Genomic DNA, 21,873 nt, shown 5'->3' with positions numbered 1-21,873 from the left:
ACTATAGTATAAAGTTGTTTTTTTTTCTTTGACAAAATATATTACGAACCGGTTTTTATAAAATATAGTGTACCTGAAAAAATAAATCCGAAGATACTGTGTTCCCTTAACAAGACCCCAAATCAACAGCAAGCCCACCAGGCCGAGAGGTAGTGTGTGGCCTTTTTGACCTTTTGTGGAGGCTGTGGTGGCTTTGGCGTTTCCTGGTCTTTGGACCCCATGGGCTGTATAGAGATGAACTGGCGCAAATGGAGCCCACTTCAGCTTTGGTCCTATAAAAAAAACTACGGTTCTATGGGCCTTGTTTTTTTTTTTTTTTGAAACATGGTTCTCCACACTGACATAGTTATTAGTACTTCGACATTGGTGTTCTTTTTCTTTGGAAAAAAAAAAGATATTTGAGGTAAGACCAGGTAGCTCAACTGCTGCATGCTATTTATGCAACTCCATGTGAATGGAACCTACTCCTACCACTGTTGTTGAATGCATAGCAGATTTGCAGTAGACCTCATTCATCACGAGTCGTAGGTTCGGTTGCGAAGGACTAGCGCGCGAAAAAAGTGACTACGGATCTTGAAATAAACAGGCTTTTGCTTTGCTGTTGGCTGTTGCTGTGCCCTGTTTCTTCAGACATTTGCATATGCAAGTCTTGTGCTTACGTTAGGCACCCGTCAAGGCACAGGTTTACAAGCAAACACAAGTGGCCGAACAGAGCCAATTGATTGCGGAACAGATGCAGCTCCCTGTTGTTGCATTTGAAGCCGTGACATGAGCCCCCTCACGCACTGGCACTGTGGTGCTGAGTTGCTATAATGGTGGTGGATTGGTGGTATAGCTAGCCAGCCAGTTGCTGCATGCTTTTGAATAGGGATGCTTGGCACCGATCGAGATGCTTGCATGCTACAGCTACTGTAGGCAATTGCCACGGACACAAACAATGGCACACCGGCCTTCTTCTTGCACCTCCTGCTGGCTTGGAGAGTTGTTGAGTCGCTTTCATGTGCCTTCGTTTCTCTGGTGATTTGAAGTCATTCACCTTCCCTGCTGGTCTATCACGGTATTTACTGCTGCCACAAGTGAAGAAGGGGATGGATTAAGGGAGAACGAGTGCGGTGGTTCAAAACTTTTTCAAAATTCTCCGTCACATCGAATCTTACGGTATATAAATAAAGTATTAAATATAGCTAAAAACAAAAACTAATTATACAGTTTGCCTATAAATCACGAGACGAATCTTTTAAACATAGTTACTATATGATTAGACAATATTTGTCAAATAAAAACGAAAGTACTACAGTATCAAAATTCAAAAACTTTTCATATCTAAACAAGGCCTCAGTTGCTGGTCTTGTTTAGTTCCGAAAACTTTTTTGTTTTCGGAACTGTAGCATTTTCGTTTTTATTTGACAAACATTGTTTAATCATGGAATAATTAGGCTTAAAAGATTCATCTCGCGATTTACAGGTAAACTGTGCAATTAGTTTTTATTTTCGTCTATATTTAGTGCTCTATGCATGTGCCACAAGATTTAATGTGACGGAGAATTTTGAAAAGTTTTTAGTTTTTGGAGGTGAAGTAAACAAGGCCCTACCTATTCCGACGGTGTCCTTCGATGGTGCAGAGCCTTTTTCCTTCCACCCCACCGGCACGGCACTTTTTTTTTTTCCCTCTGCTCCGATCCTAGCTCGTCCACCACCCCACCTCTCAGCCTCTCACTGATCCACCACATGGGTCATGCATGGGCGCTTATAATGGCCACCAATGCCACCTGTGCTGTGCTTGGAGTTGGAGTACGTGTTCGATCGCTCTCCCTCGTCACCAGATGACACGGATGGAGCAGGTGCCAAGAGAGCGATGTCTCATGCATGGTCAGCAGCTAGCATGCATTCAGCTTCAGCAAGCGCCAACAAACTAGAGTTCCGAGCATCTTATTGGGTTGGAAAACTCAAAGGACAGTAATCCCAACTTGTATATATATATATATACTATATTTGTAAGTACTACTATACATAATAATATCCAGTAGTATCTTTTGCAGCTGATCATTTGATTAATGATTAACAAGCAAGCAAATGGGCCCCCACGCATACGCACCCCGAGGCCAGACGACACCCTATCATTGTGCCATCGATGGACGCAACAGTTTTTAAATATGTCCGTCCTCCTCCTACTAGTCCATGGCATGTTGCGTCTCCGGGAGGGCTAGCAGCTGGCTGGCGCCATTTCCTGCTGGTTTGTACTCCCGGTCCCGGTGGAACCTTCGTTATTGTGGAGTCATCACAGTCGTCAGACGAGAGAAGATGGGTGGTTGTTAGCGATCATCAGACAAGCAAGCGCGGTACGTACAGGCCCGTACCCTGCGTCCTCGCTTGTGCTTGATGCTGAACGAGGCACACGCGGGCCTTGTTTAGTTCACCTTTAAATTTAAAAACTTTTCAAGATTTCCGGTCACGTTCGAATCTTGTGGCATATGTATGGAGCGTTAAATATAGACGAAAAGAAAAACTAATTGTACAGTTTACCTGTAAATCATAAGATAAATCTTTTGAGTCTAGTTAGTCTATGATTGAATAATATTTACTACAAACAAACAAAAGTGCTACAATAGCGAAATTCAAAAAAAAAATTTACAAACTAAACAAGGCCGCAGTAGCAGCAGGAGGAGGGCAGGACGAGGACCGACCCCGCCCATGATGCATGGACTTTTTGCGTGGCTAGCTTGGCTGGGCACGAAACGGAAAGGACTGAGGCCTTGTTTAGTTTTAAAAAATTTTGTAAAATTTTTCGGATTCTCAGTCACATCGAATCTTTAGATGTATGCATGAAGTATTAAATATAAATAAAAAATAAAAACTAATTACACAGTTTGGTCGGAATTGACGAGATGAATTTTTTGAACCTAGTTAGTCTCTGATTGGACAATATTTATCAAATACACGGTTTGATAGGATGGACGGATTTGGTCTTGGAAAAGGGCGCAAGCAACCCATGCAGCGCTGGCACAGCGGCAGACTGCCGTCGCCTTGGAAAAGAGAGAGGAACGGCCGGGGCGAGGTGGCGTCTGGCAATGGACAATGCATGGCGGACCCGCCCGGCCTCTGCTGCTGGCTGCTGTGGGACGACAGTGTGGGCGTGCCGTGAGCGACCGTCCCACCCAAGATCGGCAGCGGCAGTGCACCGCACCGCACGGCGGCCGCACCGGTGACGCCGCCGTGTCCGTGTGGGTGAGGCGGCAAAGCAACACCGGTCGGCGCGTCCTGGTGGGGCAGCGTGCCAACCACATGCACCTCGCTCGTCCGCACCACGGCGCAGCACAGTGACAGTGCTCTAGTAGTACGACTGTACTACTAGTTCATCCGCTGGCTAATCATCATTACATTGGGTGGCTCCCCTAATTAATCAAGTAACGCAGGCGCTGCGACGAGTATATGTAGGTATACAAGCATGTAGCATATCAAACATTCTGAATTTATGTAGTAGTTTTGTTTTCAAATTTTGTTCATAAGCGTTGAACATCCTGAAGTTATTATTATGGAATAGTTGAGTCCCGGACGCGAGTTGATGCTCCCGGGCGGGGCGGCCATCCATGGGCCATGGGAGCACTGCGGCCACCTGCTCCCATGGCCCAATCCCATGCATCCGAGAGCGAGTCACCGCCACGAGGAACAGCATCTGCGATTGATTCACAATCCATGTGCTCGCTCGGACGATCGTACTAAGGGCCTTGTTTAGTTCACGCCGCTGGAAACCAAAAAGTTTTCAAGATTTCTCATTATATCGAATCTTATGGCACATGCATGAAATATTAAATATAGACGAAAATAAAAACTAAATACACAGTTTAGCTGTAAATTACGAGACGAATCTTTTGATTCTAGTTAGTCCATAATTAGATAATATTTGTCACAAACAAACGAAAGTGCTACAGTACCGAAAAGTTTTCACTTTTCGGAACTAAACAAGGCCTAAAAAAAATGTCAATGATCCACAGACGGGGACATGACAGGCTCGTCAGCGTTTGCTCAGCTCACGATTGCGGCCTGATTAGTGATTTCTCTCCTGTTCTTGCCCAGCCCATTGTTCACGGAAAATGAAATGAAGGAAGCAAACAGGCACACGCGTAAGGGGTTTGTTTAATGTCAGGCTGGAGCTGCTGACCCCAGGACCACAAACGCAAGAACCATACTATTTGAATCTGCACGAATTTGGTATTTTGGTCAATGTATGACCTGACACGGATAGATTTATCATGGTTCTAAGGTTAACCCAACCCCCGGCAGATGCTCTGTTGCCATCCAATCACAGCTTCAAGGCAATGAATGAAACCTGGGCAATGTGTAAGTAGGTCTGGCTAATCACCAGCAGGAGTATCCGTCGCCCAGATTCTTCTTACACCTAATCATGGTAGTAGAGCACACTAACGATGTCATCATCAGGACCTGAACTCATCATACATACAAATACATTTCTTTCTAGCAGAAACCAAACCAGTGAAGACTGGCCTACAACCTATACATGGAGTATATTAAAAACAGTGCCGTGTGCGCTGCTTCCGTCTTCCATCTTTCCATCCATGGGATGGTTACACCAGCCACGAGTATGCAAATTTTTCATCCCATCTCATAACTCCTTGCTGTTGTACAAGATGCAAAATCTTCCAGCTTCCATCTTTACCTCGCTGTTGTACACTACTTGAAAGAGTGTTAGGGCTTCAATAATACTTAGATTACCATCAATAGACACAATCAGTGATTACATATAGACCATTAGGGGAGCCACTAGGGGCAGGCCCATGGGCCTTATGACTACTGTCTAACACACCCCCACAGTCTAAACTAGGAGCACTGCGTATATTAAGACTGGACCTAAACTCTGTGAACACTGATGTCGGGAGTCCCTTGGTGAAGATGTCTGCATACTGCGAAGTGGTTGGGACGTGCAGCACACGAACTTCTCCAAGAGTGACACGCTCACGAACGAAGTGAAGATCAATCTCAACATGTTTTGTACGCTGGTGCTGGACTGGATTGGTGGAGAGATAAACAGCACTGATGTTGTCACAATAGACGATGGTGGCTCTGCGGAGAGGACAGCGAAGCTCACCAAGCAACTGACGCAACCAACAAGCCTCGGCGACACCATTTGCCACTGCTCTATACTCGGCTTCGGCACTTGAACGGGATACTGTCGCTTGACGCTTGGACGACCATGAAATGAGGTTGTCACCAAGGAACACGGCATACCCGGAGGTGGAGCGGCGAGTATCTGGACATCCTGCCCAGTCTGCATCAGAGTACACTGTAAGGGTGAGAGGTGCACTCCGAGAAAGGTGAAGGCCGAGATCATGGCTGCCCTGCAAGTATCTGAGGATCCGCTTCATAGCAGCAAAGTGAGGCTCTCTGGGGTCATGCATAAACAGGCACACTTGTTGAACTGCAAAAGCGATATCTGGACGAGTAAAGGTGAGATACTGCAAGGCTCCAGCAATACTGCGATAGTGGGTAGGATCTGTCACAGGTGTACCATCAGCTGACAATTTGGAGTGAGTCTCCACGGGAGTACTGCAAGGCTTGCAGTCACGCATGCCCGCCCTGTCCAGAATGTCCAAAAGGTACTGACGCTGAGAGAGAAATAACCCATTACCACGACGCTCAACGGAGATGCCCAAGAAGTGGTGAAGCGGACCCATATCAGTCATAGAGAATTCCTGGCGAAGAGCTGAAATAGTCCGCTGAAGAAAACCATCCGAAGAGGCTGTGAGCACAATATCATCAACATACAGGAGAAGATAGGCCACGTCACTACCCCGGTGAAAAGTGAACAAAGAGGCATCTGACTTCGACTCAACAAATCCAAGCGAAGTGAGAAAGGAAGCAAACCGAGTGCGCCATGCGCGAGGAGCCTGCTTAAGTCCATAGAGTGACCGGTTGAGGCGGCAAACATGATCCGGATGTGAGGAATCAACAAAACCTGAGGGCTGAGAGCACTACACCATCTCGGTGAGATGACCCTGAAGGAATGCATTCTTGACATCGAGCTGGTGCATGGGCCACGAGCGAGAGAGAGCCAAACTGAGTACCACACGGATAGTAGCAGGCTTCACAACCGGACTGAAAGTCTCATCATAATCAAGACCGGGACGCTGAGTGAAACCCCGCAGAACCCAACGAGCCTTGTATCGATCAAGAGTGCCATCTGCCAAGAACTTGTGACGGAAAACCCACTTGCCATTAACAATGTTGACGCCGGGAGGTCGAGGCACAAGAGACCATGTATCATTAGCCTTGAGAGCATCAAACTCGGACTGCATCGCGGCCCGCCAGTTCGGGTCAACCAGGGCGGACCGAACTGAACCTGGCAACGGAGAGAGGGCAGCAGCACTGAGGTTGAGGCGATCGACCGGTTGAATGAAACCGGATTTCCCTCGTGTATGCATGCTGTGAGCATTGGCCACCGGCGTGATGGCGAGCGGCGTAGTGGAAACCGTGCGCCGGGTACCGCTGGCAACGACCTGCGAGGCAGGGGCAGCAGTACCAAGCGGAGCAGCAGCCTGGGACGTCGGGTCCCCAGGAGCAGCGGCGCCGGAGCCGTCGGGGGCGCTGCTGGCAACGGCCCGGGACGGCGAGTCCGCGGGGGCAGCAGCGCTGGAGGACGCGCCGTGAGCACCGTGGGCGCTACTGGCAGCAGCCTGGGACAGCGTGTCCGCAGGGGCAGCAGCGCCGGAGGTCTCACCGGCGGCGGTAGAAGGACCTGCAGAGGCAACACGAGGCCCAATGGGCACAGTGACAGCATCATCGTCGCTCAAAAAGGTTAGAGTGTTAGGATCGACGGGAGATGTAGACATGTTGGCAAAAGGAAAAGATGACTCGTCGAAAACAACATGTCTAGACACGATGATCCTATTTGAGTGGAGATCAAGACACCTATAACCTTTGTGATCCGCAGAATATCCGAGGAAAACACATAAAGTGGAGCGAGGCGAGAATTTGTGAGAGGCGCTGGATGACAAGTAAGGGTAACAAGCACATCCGAACACGCGGAGATGGTCATAGGACGGTTGAGTACCATGGAGCGCGAGGTGAGGGGTGCGGCCAGCTAGGGTTTTAGTGGGGTGACGGTTTAGGAGATACGTGGCAATATGTAGAGTGTCAGCCCAATAAACAGGAGGTAAACTAGCCTGAAAAAGAAGAGAACGAATAATATTATTGATCGTTCTAAGAATGCGCTCGGCACGGCCGTTTTGCTGGGAAGTGTAGGGACACGATAGACGAAGTATGGCGCCATGGGTGAGGAGGAACGTGCGGGCCGAGGAGTTGTCAAACTCGCGGCCATTGTCGCACTGGACGGCCTTGACGGAGGCGCCAAACTGTGTACGTGCCAGAGCAAAAAAGTTGGACAGCGTGGCGAAGGTCTCAGACTTGAGACGAAGAGGATAGGTCCAAGCATAATGAGTGCAATCATCCAAAATAACAAGATAATATTTATATCCGGAGGCACTCAAAATAGGAGACGTCCAAAGATCACAATGAATAAGATCAAAAGGTTTTGACGCACGACTGAAAGATAAACTAAAAGGGAGCCGCACATGACGACCTAATTGACAAGCATGGCATAAAGGTTCAGTGGTGCACTTATTATTACATGAAATAACTTTGGAGCTAATGAGCTTGGACAAAGCATCAGACCCTAGGTGACCAAGACGGCGATGCCATAGGGTAGGCGTGGCAGTAGTGGCAGCAAGGGCGGTGGTACTGGTGGTGGGTGCAACAAAGAACGGGCATAGATCACCCGAACTATTGCACCTGGCGATCACGCTCCTGGTTTGAAGATCCTTCACAGAAAGACCGAACGGATCAAACTCGACTGAACAGTTATTATCAGTGGTAAAGCGGCGAACGGAAATCAAATTCTTAATAATGCCAGGAGCAACAAGAACATTAGAAAGAACTAGTGACCGACGCGGCGTGATAAAAGAGGAGGACCCGACGGAAGTAACGGGGAGAGACGCACCGTTACCGACAATTATAGATGAAGGATGGGAAGGTGAGGGACAGGAAGATGTGAGTATACCAGCGCTGTTGGTCATGTGGGAGCCGGCTCCCGAGTCGAGGTACCACTCGTCGGCGGGAGATGGTACATTGAGCGACATGGTGCTGAAGTTGTCGATGAGGGAGCCTTGGTTCCATGACCCACCAGCCATGGGAGTCCATGGAGCCTGCTGCTGCTGCTGCTGCGGCGCCATTGGTGAAGAGGGCAGCCCGCCCCCATAGCCAAAGCCAGGAGGAGGACCGGCCATCCCCTGCGGCAGCATGTAGGGCATCTGCTGCACGTAGGAGGGCTGTACGTGGAACGCGGGCGGCGGCGAGGGACGATGTGCTGCGACGCCACCGGGGCCGTAGGTGTGCGGCCAAAGCGGCACGGTGCCGGCCCACGGGTTCGGGATCGGTGCTAGTGGCGGTGTGGGGCCAGGCCGGGGTCCACCACCCGGGGCACCAGTACCCTGGCCGGCAGAGCCACCCTGACCGCCGGAGCCGCCCTGTCCGCCGTTGTTCTTGGGCTTGCCGCGGCGCCGGTTATTGCGCTGGCCACCACCAGCGCCATCATGGCCGCCACCGGAGGATCCAGCGGGGGCGCGCCCTTGACCCCCACCGGACTGCCCGCCAGGGTGGTGGTGAGGAGCACCGCCGCCGGACGTGTAGAGTGCCGCAGGCGGCGGCGGACCGTCGGCAGCCGCGTCCTTGAGGTCAACCTCCTCAAGGAGAAGAAGATTGCGCGCCGTGTTGAAGGTGGGGAAGTGGCGCTGGAGTTTCAGATGCGACATCATGTGGCGGAAAGTGCCATTGAGGCCACGGATCAGCGTCATCACCAAAGTCCGATCGCCGACCGGATCACCGAGTTCACCTAGGGCGCTGGCCATCGTCTCCAACCGACGGCAGAAGTCGGTGATGTTGAGGGCGCCCTGCTTGAAGTTGCGGAATTCGGCGGAGAGGAGGAGGGCGCGCGATTCGCGCTGCCCTAGAAACTCGTCGTCGAGGACCATCCACGCGACGCGGGCAGAGGGCTCCTTGAGCATGACCTGCTGCTGTAGATCGGCGCTGATCGTGCCATAGATCCACGACAGCACAGTGCACTCCATCTGCACCCACGCCGAGCGGGAGGGGTGCGCGGCATCGGACAGCACGTGGTCGGTGAGCGCGTACTTGCCGAGGATGACGAGGAAGACCTTGCGCCAGCGATCATTGTTGTTGGCGATGCGATCAAGGGTGATGGGGATCAGCACCTTGATGTTGACGACGGCAAGGGCCTGGGCGTGGACCGCGGCGTGCTTGGCTTCGAGGGCGTCGAGGGCAGCCTCGCGAGCAGCCGCGGCCTGGGCGGCGGCGGCCGCCGCCTGGCGCTCGGCCTCGGAGCGCTGGTCGTCGTCGGCCATGGGGAGGGGTAGGGTAGGGAAGCCGGCTGCAGGGTGCACTCAGCGGCGGCGCGGAGGGATGCGCCGGCAAGAGACCGGGCGGCGGCGGCTCTAGCGGAAGCGGGATCGGGAACCGAGTCGTGATACCATGAAAGAGTGTTAGGGCTTCAATAATACTTAGATTACCATCAATAGACACAATCAGTGATTACATATAGACCATTAGGGGAGCCACTAGGGGCAGGCTCATGGGCCTTATGACTACTGTCTAACACTACTGTTGGCAGAGTGCCATAACTCCCTCCTTGTTTCTTTACCTCGCATCTGCCTCGTGTCCACAGATCCACAGCTTGGCAATGGCAACCTTGCAAGTGTGATATCGCTCGGCACCCGCTGCCTGCACTGCACGCAAGAAACAGGCCGGGCCAATCCGAGACGTGGTTCTCCTCCCAACTGATGACCTGACCAGTGAGCAGTGACCACCGGCCATCCCATAAGCGATGTGCTGCCGTCACCGGCGGTCGAACAATTGCGTGCGGGGCTCACCAACATGTTGCCATTCTCCCAGCAGGAGCAGGGCGTCTTGGATCGGTTCGCCAAGGAGGACCGCGGCACCATGCGGTCACGGTGCACGGACACGCATGGCGTGGCCGTGGCGGCAGCCGGCAGGCACCGCGCCTGCATGCTCCTCTTCGCAAGGCAGCCTGCCTGTGCCTGTCCGTCCGTCCATCCAGCTGCTCCGGCGGCCTGTTGCTTGCGTCCGCCGACTGCCATGCTTGTTCGTGCGTGCGACGCGACGCCGTGGCATGCGTGTTGCGTCCGCGGCTCAGCCGCATTCAAACCGTCCCAGCCGTGCAGAATCAATCCGTCCGTCCGTCGCTTCGTCCGTCGATTGATGGATTGCGATCTCCCTCAGTGCAGTGCGATTGCCGCTGTCTCCTCGTCACCGTCCCGCTCCCGACCAATGACGACGTCGACCCCTGCATTCTTAGGCCTGGTTTAGTTGCACAAGATGTCAAAAATTTATAAGATTTTTCGTCACATTGAATTTTCCGGCAATACATATAACATTTAATATATATATATATATATAAAATAAGTAATTTTACAATTTATCTATAAATTACGAGACGAATCTTTTAAGCTTAATTCTTTAATAATTGAACATATTTATTAAATAAAAACGAAAGTGTTACAATATTAAATTTTTTAAAAAAAGTGCATCTAAACAAGGCCTTGGGAAAAAGAAAAGAAAAACCAGCTTGAAGCTTGATTTCTACAGTATGACTCTCCTGCTGATCGAGCTGTCTTGAATTAGCGGCAACCTCCTGTGCTGTGTTGTGCGGCTGCGGCGGCGGCATCTTTTGGCTGAAGAGCGGTGATCTGGTGGGTCTCCCTGCTGTTACTGTCCAATCAGTCAGTCAGTACGGCCTTGACTCCGCCGCTTACACGATGCTGACCAGCTGTTAGCGACTAAGGCCTTGTTTAGTTCCCAAAAAATTTTGTAAAATTTTTCAGATTTCCCGTCACATCGAATCTTTAGACGCATGTATGGAGTATTAAATATAGATGAAAATAAAAACTAATTATACAGTTTGGTCGAAATTGACGAAACGAATCTTTTGAGCCTATTTAGTCCATGATTGGACAATTTTTATCAAATACAAACGAAAGTGCTACAGTGTCGATTTTGCAAAATTTTTTGGAACTAAACAAGGCCTAAACCATGTCCTGTTACTGTCATCTGCGTGCCTCCAAGGCTCCAATGTCCAACTTCGAGAGCAGTCTGAACCCTGAAGAACGACGAGGAGCCCGCAAGTCAATCCTGCCGCGATGCGTCGCCCTTCATGTCGTGGCAACGAGTTCCTCCGATCTTCCTCCTGTTCCTCTTCCTCCATGGTGCTGCATTCAACAGAGACGGCGGTTTCTTTCTATGAGCTGAGCTGTCAGGACTCAGGACTCAGGACCGAGGTTCCTTTTCAGTGAAGGAAAACCTCCGATGATGCTGTCTGCTAAACAGTTTCCAGTCTTCATGCTGCTAACCACCAGTGTTTTTCTTGTTTGACGCCAGCTGCTTACGTCCGAATCTAATGCAATTGCAGCAACAACAGCAACAACTACCCGGTAGTGGTGAACGGTGGACCGGTGATCTCACCTGTGCGTCATGACCACCGCGGTTCTAAAAGCTACACCAATCCTCTGCTCGTGACTTGCCGACCTAGCCGCCGCAGATGGAGCAGTAACGGAATCACGAACGCATCCGCCTCCGGCTATTACTCAGGAATAGGACAGTGACAGTGCGTGCCGGCTCAGTGCGCGCCGGGGGTGAAATTCGCCCAAATCTTTCGTCCCGGTTGAACGGATTATTCGCTGGGATTTGATTCAAAGCGAGGCGAGGCGAGATGCCTCCTCGCCTCGCACGAACGTGTGTTGAGATGAGGAGGCGCGGGGACAGATTGCGCCAAGATTTGTTCCTTGTTCGTCTTCCTCCTGCTGGCACTGGCAAGCAGGTTCGGAGGTTCCTTATTCCTGTGAGAAAGAAAGGCCCCTGAAGAAGAAAGGCATCTCTGCTCGACGCCCCTCTTGGCAGCAATGAGTGAGGAGTATCAGGAACCTCGAACCTTATCGTCACGTCGTCTCCTTTTCTGCATCCTCCTAAGTGCACTGCCCTTTCTGACCTACCTTTCTCATCCTCTCGCCACTGTTCACTGCTCTCAGCTCAAGCTCAAGCTCAACCTCCCTCGGACCAGCTTTTATTCTGTGACCCTTTTCTGTGCCCGGTGATTCTTGCTTTGTGTTGTATACATGCCCTGTCCTGCTGTTCCTTGCACTCCAGTCACTGATGAAGCTATTCCAGATTGTTGGGGCATCGGTTCCTTGTGGAGCTTGACTTGCTTTAGCTTCCTATTTCTGCTTGGTTTGGTTTTATCACTGCCAGTTGGCACAAGCGCTTGTTTTGGTTGGTGTCGTCTCACAACAGCAGCAAGAAATCGAAACGAGGAAGCAAAATGCATCACAGTACAGCACAGTACAGAGAGTGAGATTGTTTTTGCTTCTCAAAACAAGGCAAGATGAGCTACTGAACATTGGACACAGGATGAAATGGTGATTAATTGCCGAAAGGGAACTGATTAATTTCTCGCTAATTAACACTCTGGATTGGATTCGCGACGAGCTCCAACAACAACATAGCACCAAAGCTCTTAGCTTTTCTTTTCTTTTTTTGGTTGTTGTTGTTGTTCATGGTTTGTTGGAGCTCGATCTTCTTCTCTCTATTGATTGCTACTAGGTACTGATGAGGGTTCTACGGCAATTAGAACATGGCGCCCGTGATTTGATCGACGGGCTAGCCAACTCTTCTACTCAGTCTCAATTAGAGGAGGCGACGCTGCAGCTGCTCCCTTCGTCGCCGTCATCCTCTTCCTGGTCCATGGCCTCGGAGGCGTCGGTGACGCACGACGACGGGGACGACGGGCTCTCCTCCGCCGCGTGCTCTTCTTCTTCTTCCCTGCCGCCAACAAGGCGGGCGCGGTGGGCCGGCCTGGCCCTCCTGAAAATGCGGCAGACCACCCAGTCGGCCGCCGCGCCACCACCGGCAAGGGAGCTCACCTGGATCACAGATTCAGGGTACATGAAATAGCATGTTAGCGCCGTACGGTCGTCGCGACGCGCAAGCTACAGTAAGCCAGCCACAACCAGGATTGGCGCTTACATTAGTGGGCGGAGGCGCGTTGGCGGCGCAGCCGTGGAGGTTGAGGCCGGCGGGGAGGAGGCGGTATTCGTGCATGGCCCAGTCGGTGCGGGCACCGCCGCGGCCGCCACGGCGGGGGCAGAAGACGAGCGTCCGCTTGGTGCCGACCGGGCGCTTGCAGCGCGGCGACACGACGAGGGTCTCCTTCCCGGACGGCCTCCAGACGCCGGTGCCAGCCGCCCTGGCCGCGCCGCCGCCCTTGCGCCAGCACCGCGTCGCCGGGCGGTGGAAGAAGAAGCGCTCCCCGTCGGCATCGGCTGCCCCTGCAGGTTGGTTCGAATTCGGTCGGGAGTGCTCGTCAGGCAAGGGGCGCGAATGGAGTGGACGACGGGCAATGCGTGTGACAGACTGACGGGTACATACCTTGTACGGCGGCGGGGAGGAGGTCCCAGGGGTGGAGGCGCGCGAGGTCGGCGTCGGGGATGACGCCGGCGGGGAGCGGGCAGGCGAGCGCCTTGCGGCGGAGGTAGTGCAGCAGCAGCTCCTCGTCGGTGGGGCGGAAACGGAAGCCGATGGGCAGGCCCGCGACGGGCGCGCCGGGCCCCCGCTGCTGCTGCTGCAGGCGCCACGCGCCGCTCCGGCCCTCCATCACCGCCGACGCCGACCGAAGCAGGATTGGATTTTGGATTCGTGTGGGTTGCTTGCGCGATCTACCTGCCTGGCTGATGGATGTCAGATAGTAGACGGCATCGGCGACCTGATTTTTGGCGTGTTTGGGGGATGGATGGATGGATGAAGAAGAAGATGGATGGGATCCGTCGCCTCGGCGTCCCTCGTCGTGGGGAGGAGCGGAAAAGAGGGGGCCGTCGGCTCCGCCGTTTTATAGGGTAGCGGCGGTGGCGTGAACGGGACTCCACCCCCCCGTCCAAAGTCCAAACACAACTGCCCTCCCCCGTGCCCGTCCGCCTCTTCCTATTCATCAGCTTTCCTTTTTTTTTTCCTCTTTTTGTTTGGAGCCTCTCTACTATGGGCCTGTTTAGTTTCCCACCCAAAATTTTTTCATCCATCCCATCGAATCTTTGGACACATGTATAGAACATTAAATGTAGATAAAAAATAAACTAATTACACAGTTTAGTTAAGAATTGTGAGACGAATCTTTTAAGCCTAGTTACTCCATGATTAGCCTTAAGTGCTACAGTAACCCACATATGCTAATGACAGATTAATTATGTTTAATAAATTTGTCTTGCAGTTTCCTGACGAGCTATGTAATTTGTTTTTTTATTAGTTTCTAAAAACCCCTCCCGACATCCTTCCGACACATTCGATGTGACACCCTAAAAAATTTCGTTCCCAATCTAAACAGGCCCTATATCCTGTCCTGCAATGCAACATGGGAGGATTGGCGGCGGCCATGACTGCAATGCAGCCCGTTGAATAATTTCGTATGTTCACCTTATCGGAACAGTATTTTTCTGTCACATCAAATCAAATCTTGTAAATCGTGAGATGAATCTAATTGCACAGTTTATCTAAAAATCGTGAGATGAATCTTTAAGTCTAGTTAGTCCATGATTGAACAATAATTGCTAGATAAAAACGAAAGTGCTACAATACTGAAAAACAAAAAAAAAGCGGAACTAAACAAGACCTCAGAATAAATCGACATGTAATTATTAATTTCTACTGTGCTAGTAGCACCATTGGATTAGCATATCCTTCTCCACCTGGGCTGAAAATGAAAGAGCAGTGGCCATTGAGCAACAAGGCAAGGCATTCTCTCGAGTCACGTCTCGTGTCTCCCCGGTGGTTGAGTTCAGTGCCCTCTCGGTTTCCAAGGTACGTACGGTCGGGCGCGGTTCCTTTCCGGGCTTTGCTTTGCTTGTGCTTGTGCTTGTGCTCGCGCCTCCCCTCCGCGCTGCCTTTTCCGTCTCCACGAAATTCCTTCTCGTCGTGGGTCTCTCTACCTCCTTTCCCCAACGGGAGCACAAGGAGAAGCTTCCACGCCATGGCCACCGCGCTCCTCACGACCTCACCTGACGCGCCGCCTACCAACAACATTGGATCCCCACATTCACCCTCGCCATCTTGCCAGTTGCCATAGCTTGTTTAGCACGCCGCTTACACACACACATGACACAAAAGAAAAGGAGCCCAAAAGTTACCGACGTCTCTCGTGCAGCTGCGCTACAGACAGACAGACAGAGAGGCGCCGCGCCCGCGGTCATCGCTTTTGTCCTCTTTCTCTCCCGCTGGCGATGACCGACCGCCGTGCGGTATGAACAGCGTGGCGTGGCGTGGCGTGCCGTGCGTGCGCGTCCGGCGTCGTCAAATGTCAGCGCGTTTTGACCTGCAGCTGCAGGCAGCGCCCGATTCGTTCATCACCGACCACCGCCGGTGGTCGGCGTATCGGGCGTCGTCAGAAAGGCAACACCAACACGGGTGGGTCTTGCCCTGCCTCGCTCGAAACAGGCGGAAACGCCACGAGCAGCGGCGGATTTTGGTTTGCCAGTGATGACTCGTGAGGCAACAAAGTGGCATGCCACTCGGTGCAGCGCCATGCAGGCATCGGGCGCGTTGGGGCAAGGCAACGCCTTTTGCAGTTGGCAGTGGGCTTTTTGGCATTTGCGGTTGCAGTTTGCAGCGAGAGAGACGAAAAGGACGGCGGCGAGCGAGGGCATAGAGGAGGGTGCCCGGCCGTGCCCTGCGCGACGGGGGAGGGCACCACGGGAGCCATGCATGGCGTGTGGCGTGCACGGACGACGTGACTGACGCCGGGACGTCGTGCGCGACACGATTATCGGCCCTGCCCGGCAAGCAAGCCGGCGAGCGCCCAGCGCTCACGGACGGACGGACGCCCGCCCCGTCACTAGTGTCGTCACGTGCACTGGCCCGTGGGCGGTGGCCGCTGCGTGCGTCCATCCCCATTGACTGCTCTCGCGGTCGCGGATCCTCTCCTTCCTGTCAAGACTCCAACTACTCAAGACCCCGGCCCGGCCGGTGCCGTCCCCGCAAGTGCCACCCCCCGGCGCCGACCCGCGACAGACGGAGGAGTGCCCACGGGACGGGCGCACGTCGCCTAGGACATCCGTGTGGGGCGCGCGCACCACGTCGCCTTTTTTCCCGGCACCGGACCGAACCGGACGCCGCGGTTTGCTCGGCTTGCACGCAGAGCGCCGAGCACGTCTTGTTGCCTCCTCTCCAACCCTGCACGCTGCTCGGGGACGTCCGGGTGGTTGCTGGCACGGAAGGGAGAGGGACGACGTGCCACCCGTCTGTCTGTCTCGGTGCCGTGGCAACCCTGCCTTTGCCTTTCGTGGATCGCTCGCAGGGAATGCCAACTCCAGCGAGCCCTTGTCTTACAGAAAGGATATTGCGTACAGTACTAGAACCAGTTTGGTGCGTCGCTCACGTCCGCTTTCAGTCCTGTAGTGTAGTGTAGTGGGGGTAAAAGATAGAGAGCTACTACAAAGCTAGCTTACTTTCCACTTGGGTAGGGTCGGAGACAAATTTTTCGGGGGTGTTTTCTGTCCCTAACCTGAAATAAGTATAGTACTACCACCGAGCACGGCGACTTTTTCGGCCTTGGATTGGATCAAGACGACGAGAGCTACTGGCCGCACGGCCCAGCCGAAGCCTGTTGGGCCCGGACGCGTACCAAAGCCCCTTTCCCACTACGACGTGTTGGATGTCAATCATGCATCCTGGCCCACGGAAAGCGACTGGGCCCTACTTCCACACTGGGCCCACGTGAGTGTTACTCCGCTTGTTGATAGTAGGGTACGCCTGGTCCAGGTTGGATCCTTGCAAAAACAGAGAGAGGAAAAAAAAGGGACTCTGATACAGTGATACTGATATCATTACCAAGAGATGATACGGCAGTTTAGGGATCTATGAGCATCGCAATGATTAGGGGGCTCTCGGTTTAGGGCGAGGAAGGATCCGAGCGGCTGCCAAAAGCTTTCCGGAAAGCGAGATGGCATGAGATGCGCCGGCCGGCGGTCGCAGCGGTCCAACCCCAGCTCACCGCTTTTCAGCCTGGTTTTACATTTCACACCCTATGCTCCATGAATGATTTCCCTTCTTGCTCCAAAATCTCCTCTCTGCAAGCAACAATTTGGAGGACAAGTAGTCCCCCTTCGGCCGCACTAACTAACCCCAATCAAACACACTTTCTGCGGTCACAGAAAGTTGACACGAAACCCATTTTATAGAGAATCAAGATTAAACAAAAAAACATTCAGCAATAACTCTCGTGTTCCTCACTTTACAGGCAAGCATGGTGTTCAATTACAAGCACAACTGCTCTCATGCAACTCAACTATACGCTGACAAAACCTAGGCTTCTAAGGGTAGTCAAGTAGACAAGTACCTTTGAAGGCACTCTGATACAAAGGAACAAACATAGTTATCAGTTGAAAGCTCCCGAAACTGCATAGATGAAGTCCAAGAAACCAGTCCCCTTGAGGAGGCCCTTGCCAGTTAAAAGCTCGAAATCTATCAACAAGAGAAAGCCGATTATAGCGGCTTTTCCATTGATCAGTTCATTCTCGCTGGTGAAACCAAAACCTCCAACATCCTCGTCGACTATCATTCTCACCTGACAACGTAAATAAAGGGATATAAGTTGGATGTAGAAGTTCAGTGAAATTCTCATTTCACTGAAAATGAAGACTGAAGTTAATTAGAAAAGCAGGAATCATATAGAGCAGGCAAAAGAAAACATGTCTGAACTCTGAAGGTGGCTAGCATAGTAGAGAGAGAGAGAGAGAGAGAGAGAGAGAGAGAAAATCTGATACCTCTTCCACATTGACATCCGATGCAGTAACGCCAGGTTGAGCTTTCCCGCTGAATATAATCTCTGCTGATCCTACACTATCAGACCCACTGATGCTAATGTATATGTTTTCGTCATCTGTTTTCACACGGTAAGTGAATAGTTTCCTCAAAGCCGGCGTAAGAGCCCTTAGGACAGGGTTTTTGGGATACCATTCTTTTATTTCCCCAGTGCGAAGGTCAAATGTACTGTCTGTTGATGGGCAAACAATGCACCCATCCTGAAACACCAAAAAAAGGAAAAATGCAAGGTTACATCTTCGTGAAGGAAAACAAAATTATCTCATCTAAGTAATACACAAGAAAGGTATTACTCCCTAGTCCCTACGACCCTACCCATGAATCCATGATGCTTCAGACATGTTAGCAGAAATTAAGGATTGACTGTTTTGTCTTTTGCCCAAAACCTTTAAGGGCCTGTTTAGATCCCAAATCTTTACATCCCAAAACTTTTGGCTGTATATTTTATATTCAAGTAGGTGTTTAGGTGCTTCCCAAATTTTTTGGTCTGCAAGACACATGACATGGGTCCCCAAGCAAGTTACATAGTTTTGAGGCTCCAAGGTTCCAAATTCCAAATCTTTACAGCCAAGTTTACAAGCCCCTGTTTAGATCCATTCTTTCAAAAAGTGCTCATTTCTCCAAAAGTTTTGGTTGTTTGGCTGCATCTGAACAGGCCCTAAGAATATTCGATGACAGGGTTTAGAAGTTGAAAAGCTTCATATAACTGAACGATAGACTACCATGAACATTTCAGTTTTGTAAAATGTACACAGACAGAAGCCATATAAGACAGTGCTATAGGCAAGGCTCATTTCATTTGCTTGTGAAACCAATAAAGCTTTACTGAGCATTTCTAAATGTCACGTTTGTTATAATCAATCATAAAGAAGAGTTATTTAATTAGTTCATGAAGCGGGTAAAGATATGTGTATAGTCAGATACATTTTCTCCAAACATGGGTTCCTAGAATGACTTAAAGATGCATCATGGTACAGACAAAAGAAGCATAAAGTTGATACCTGCTCACACCAAGCAGGCAAGCACACAAGTTAGAAGTAACATTTAACTTGTTTTGAAACTCTAACACCATCTAGGGAAGTTTATTAAGGGCCTGTTTGGTACAGTGTTTTTTTTTCCAAACACTTATTTCCAAAACAGCTTCATGGGTGAAGCTGTTTTCCCCCTCCTCTTACAAAAACATAAGTTGGATGAATCTGAAAAATAGTAGCTTATTGCAGCTTCTCCCTCATTTCTCTCTCTCAACTATGCATGAAGTAGTTGGTGAAGCTATTTTGCCAAACACTTTTTCCAAAACAGCTTAGCTTCATCTAGAAAGTCACTCATGAAGCTATTTTCTAAAAAAAAACAGCTTTACTAGTGAAGTTGAGCTGTGCCAAACAAGCCCTAACAAGGAATTTGTAGATTGTTTCAAAACAAAAGGTGCTTTGACGGGTTTGGTTGTCCATCGTTTTCTGTTTGCATACTTTTTCATACGGTATATCCATAACAGGTAACGCCTGTGTCACTCGCGGGCACGGAAAAGCTAGTAGTCAGCTGCGCGCGGCGCATGCAAGCCGGCATTGGCGTGAGCTCGAGTCGATCGAGACGCACCTGCGTGAGCTTGGCGTTGAGGAGGCCCTCAGTGTAGGCGCCCTCCGCTGGCGATCGGTTCTCGATGGCGAAGACCTGGTCCTTGTACCAGAGCAGCAGGATCTCCTCCCCGTCCTGCACGATCACGCGGCGCTCCCCGCGGGGCAGCGCGGCGAGCGGCACCACCGGCACCCACGACGCGCCCCTGCCTCCTCCCGGGCCCTCCGCCGCCGGCGCGGACGGCTCGGCCCCGGACACCTCGGCGGCGCGGCAGGCGAGCCTGGAGCTGGAGCTGGGGTGGCGGGAGTGCCACGCCGCGGCGCGGAGCGTGGCGCGCGGGCAGTGGGCGGGGCTTCGGCGGTGGAGGAAGGAGGAGGAGGACGCGCCGGCGGTGGCTGTGGTAACGGCCGCCATAGGGACGGGAGGGGAGTGGGGACGAGGCGAGCGAGATGGGGGTGGGTTTGAGGAGGAGGAGGGGGACGGGGTGGTGGTGGTGCGTGGTGGAGCGCCCATGGCCACAGGTTGGCGATAAAGCGACAAGGCCGGGCGTGGGGAAGAGAAGCGGACACATTTATAGGTTCCCGTCCAGTGAACTCCTTTGAGATCCGGAGATGCACGGCACGACGAAACTTGTCATCCATTTTTGTCCTCCAGCAAGCTGCCACTTGCCACTATAAGCCGGGCGATGAACGGAGCCGGGCGGATCCACCGTTGAGCTCGCCCCCGCAGGCTACCACCATCACGACAACTGGCAACTCCAGCTGCAGTGCAGCAGGCCGGCAGCTCTCGATTTGGCGGAGGCTCGCCACCGCCGCGACCCAGCATGCCACGCGCCCCCGCGTCGCAGCTCCGCCGCCACCGCGCCTCAGCTCCTCCGCCCCCGATGACCCGCCGCAGTTGAACAGAGGCAGGCACGGGTTCGTGAGTACTCATGGTCACACGAGGCCACAAGGCTTTTTTTCCTTTTGAGAAAGAATAGGCATTGTAGTCCTTTTCCCTCATCTTTTTTTCCAAACACTTTTTGGTACATTATTTAGGGAAGGAAGTCGAATATGAGACTAACATTTAGAAAACAAAGATAAATCTGTAAATAAAAAAAACAGGAGCAAATGTATGATTAGAGTTAAAACGATACCATTAACACAGATGTAAACAAAACATCTCTAGCAAATCTTCTTTCCTATCTCAAGTTTGAGTTTGGAAGCTTCGGTGCCTCCGTCAATGTCAACTTTTTCTTAAATCTCCTATCCTCTCTCTCCCTCTCTCTTTCCACCCCATCCTCTATAGAAAAACTAAGGTTTATACAGATTGCTAATCATAGTCCAACAAAAAGCTCAAGTTGTTTCGAGCCAAATATCGCTATTGAGATCCCACAAATTTGATCCACCTCATCATTTCCCTATACATAAATAAACAATAATAGCCATTGTGGGCTTCCGAGCATTAGACATGTCCTAATGCATGTATAAGCCACTACTAGGCCAAGCCATGCTAGACTTGCTCAACTCTCCCGATCTTGCTGGTTAAGAGTTCCAACTTCAATAAACGTATGGATTTCTTAGAGCTAGGTATTTGTAGCTCTAGAAAATCTAGGCTCAGAGTTGAAGATATGCAAAAAAACATTTTGGGTTCAAGTGCTCATATTCACTCGAGTATCTCACCTTCGATTAACATTTCCAGTTGCCTCGCATGGCTGCACCACCACTGTCATATCTCTCAATCGTGTACTCTTAGATTGAAATATAGGATGTAGGTCTAGCTTAAGTACTATGGTGTGAGTGTATCAGTGTATTCACGCGTGTGATGTGTGTTGGTGCATCGGTTCATATACTACAACTTATACTCGAAGGTTAAGACAATAAGAAAATATTTCTATGAATTGTTCTGTTTATAGTTTTGATAAAATATAAATATTTAAACTATTATAATTTCGTTTATAAAGTATAAACCCAACATGGACATTCAAACTAAAACTATGCCAAACGAACCCTTTTATATATATTCGGAACTTGTAGGTTGCCCTTCAATGACCCTAAGGATAGGATTGGGGCTCTTCAAATAAGTTGTTTCTAGGATGTGAGAATCGGGTGTTAAATGGATATGGTCTCATTAGGATAGTTGTTGAACAAGCGTATTTTATCATATGCAAACACTAATGTTCAAATAGTCAATTGCATCGGGTAAGAGAAGTGCTCGACATTGAAACACTATAGTTTGAAGTTGATGGTCTGTGATATGTGTTTAGTGTTTCCGATAAGAATTTTCGGTTCTCAGTCATGCCAACATCTTCTCTGATTCTGAATCTGATGTTCTTTCTTTGGTGAGCCTTCCTAATTTTGA

At 51.0% G+C, this 21,873-nt stretch overlaps 3 protein-coding genes across 3 annotated transcripts; all 3 read right to left on the bottom strand.

Moving 5' to 3' along the window:
* Window positions 6,730-9,431, bottom strand: LOC110433776. The gene is made up of 2 exons (XM_021456346.1): window positions 7,036-9,431; window positions 6,730-6,751 (listed from the first exon to the last, which is right to left on the bottom strand). Exons 1-2 carry the CDS (start codon window positions 9,429-9,431, stop codon window positions 6,730-6,732), a joined length of 2,418 nt encoding a protein of 805 aa, XP_021312021.1.
* LOC8079825 (NAC domain-containing protein 83) lies at window positions 12,430-14,037 on the bottom strand. The gene is made up of 3 exons (XM_002456833.2): window positions 13,525-14,037; window positions 13,123-13,424; window positions 12,430-13,019 (listed from the first exon to the last, which is right to left on the bottom strand). Exons 1-3 carry the CDS (start codon window positions 13,748-13,750, stop codon window positions 12,780-12,782), a joined length of 768 nt encoding a protein of 255 aa, XP_002456878.1. The 5' UTR covers window positions 13,751-14,037; the 3' UTR covers window positions 12,430-12,779.
* On the bottom strand, window positions 17,296-20,061 carry LOC8059383. Its single transcript, XM_021456380.1, has 3 exons — window positions 19,555-20,061; window positions 17,904-18,161; window positions 17,296-17,704 (listed from the first exon to the last, which is right to left on the bottom strand). Exons 1-3 carry the CDS (start codon window positions 20,044-20,046, stop codon window positions 17,516-17,518), a joined length of 939 nt encoding a protein of 312 aa, XP_021312055.1. The 5' UTR covers window positions 20,047-20,061; the 3' UTR covers window positions 17,296-17,515.

Source organism: Sorghum bicolor, chromosome 3, assembly GCF_000003195.3.
Source record: "Sorghum bicolor cultivar BTx623 chromosome 3, Sorghum_bicolor_NCBIv3, whole genome shotgun sequence".
In the NCBI taxonomy this organism is placed as follows: Eukaryota; Viridiplantae; Streptophyta; class Magnoliopsida; order Poales; family Poaceae; genus Sorghum; species Sorghum bicolor.
This window is presented reverse-complemented; position numbering and strand designations above follow the sequence as displayed.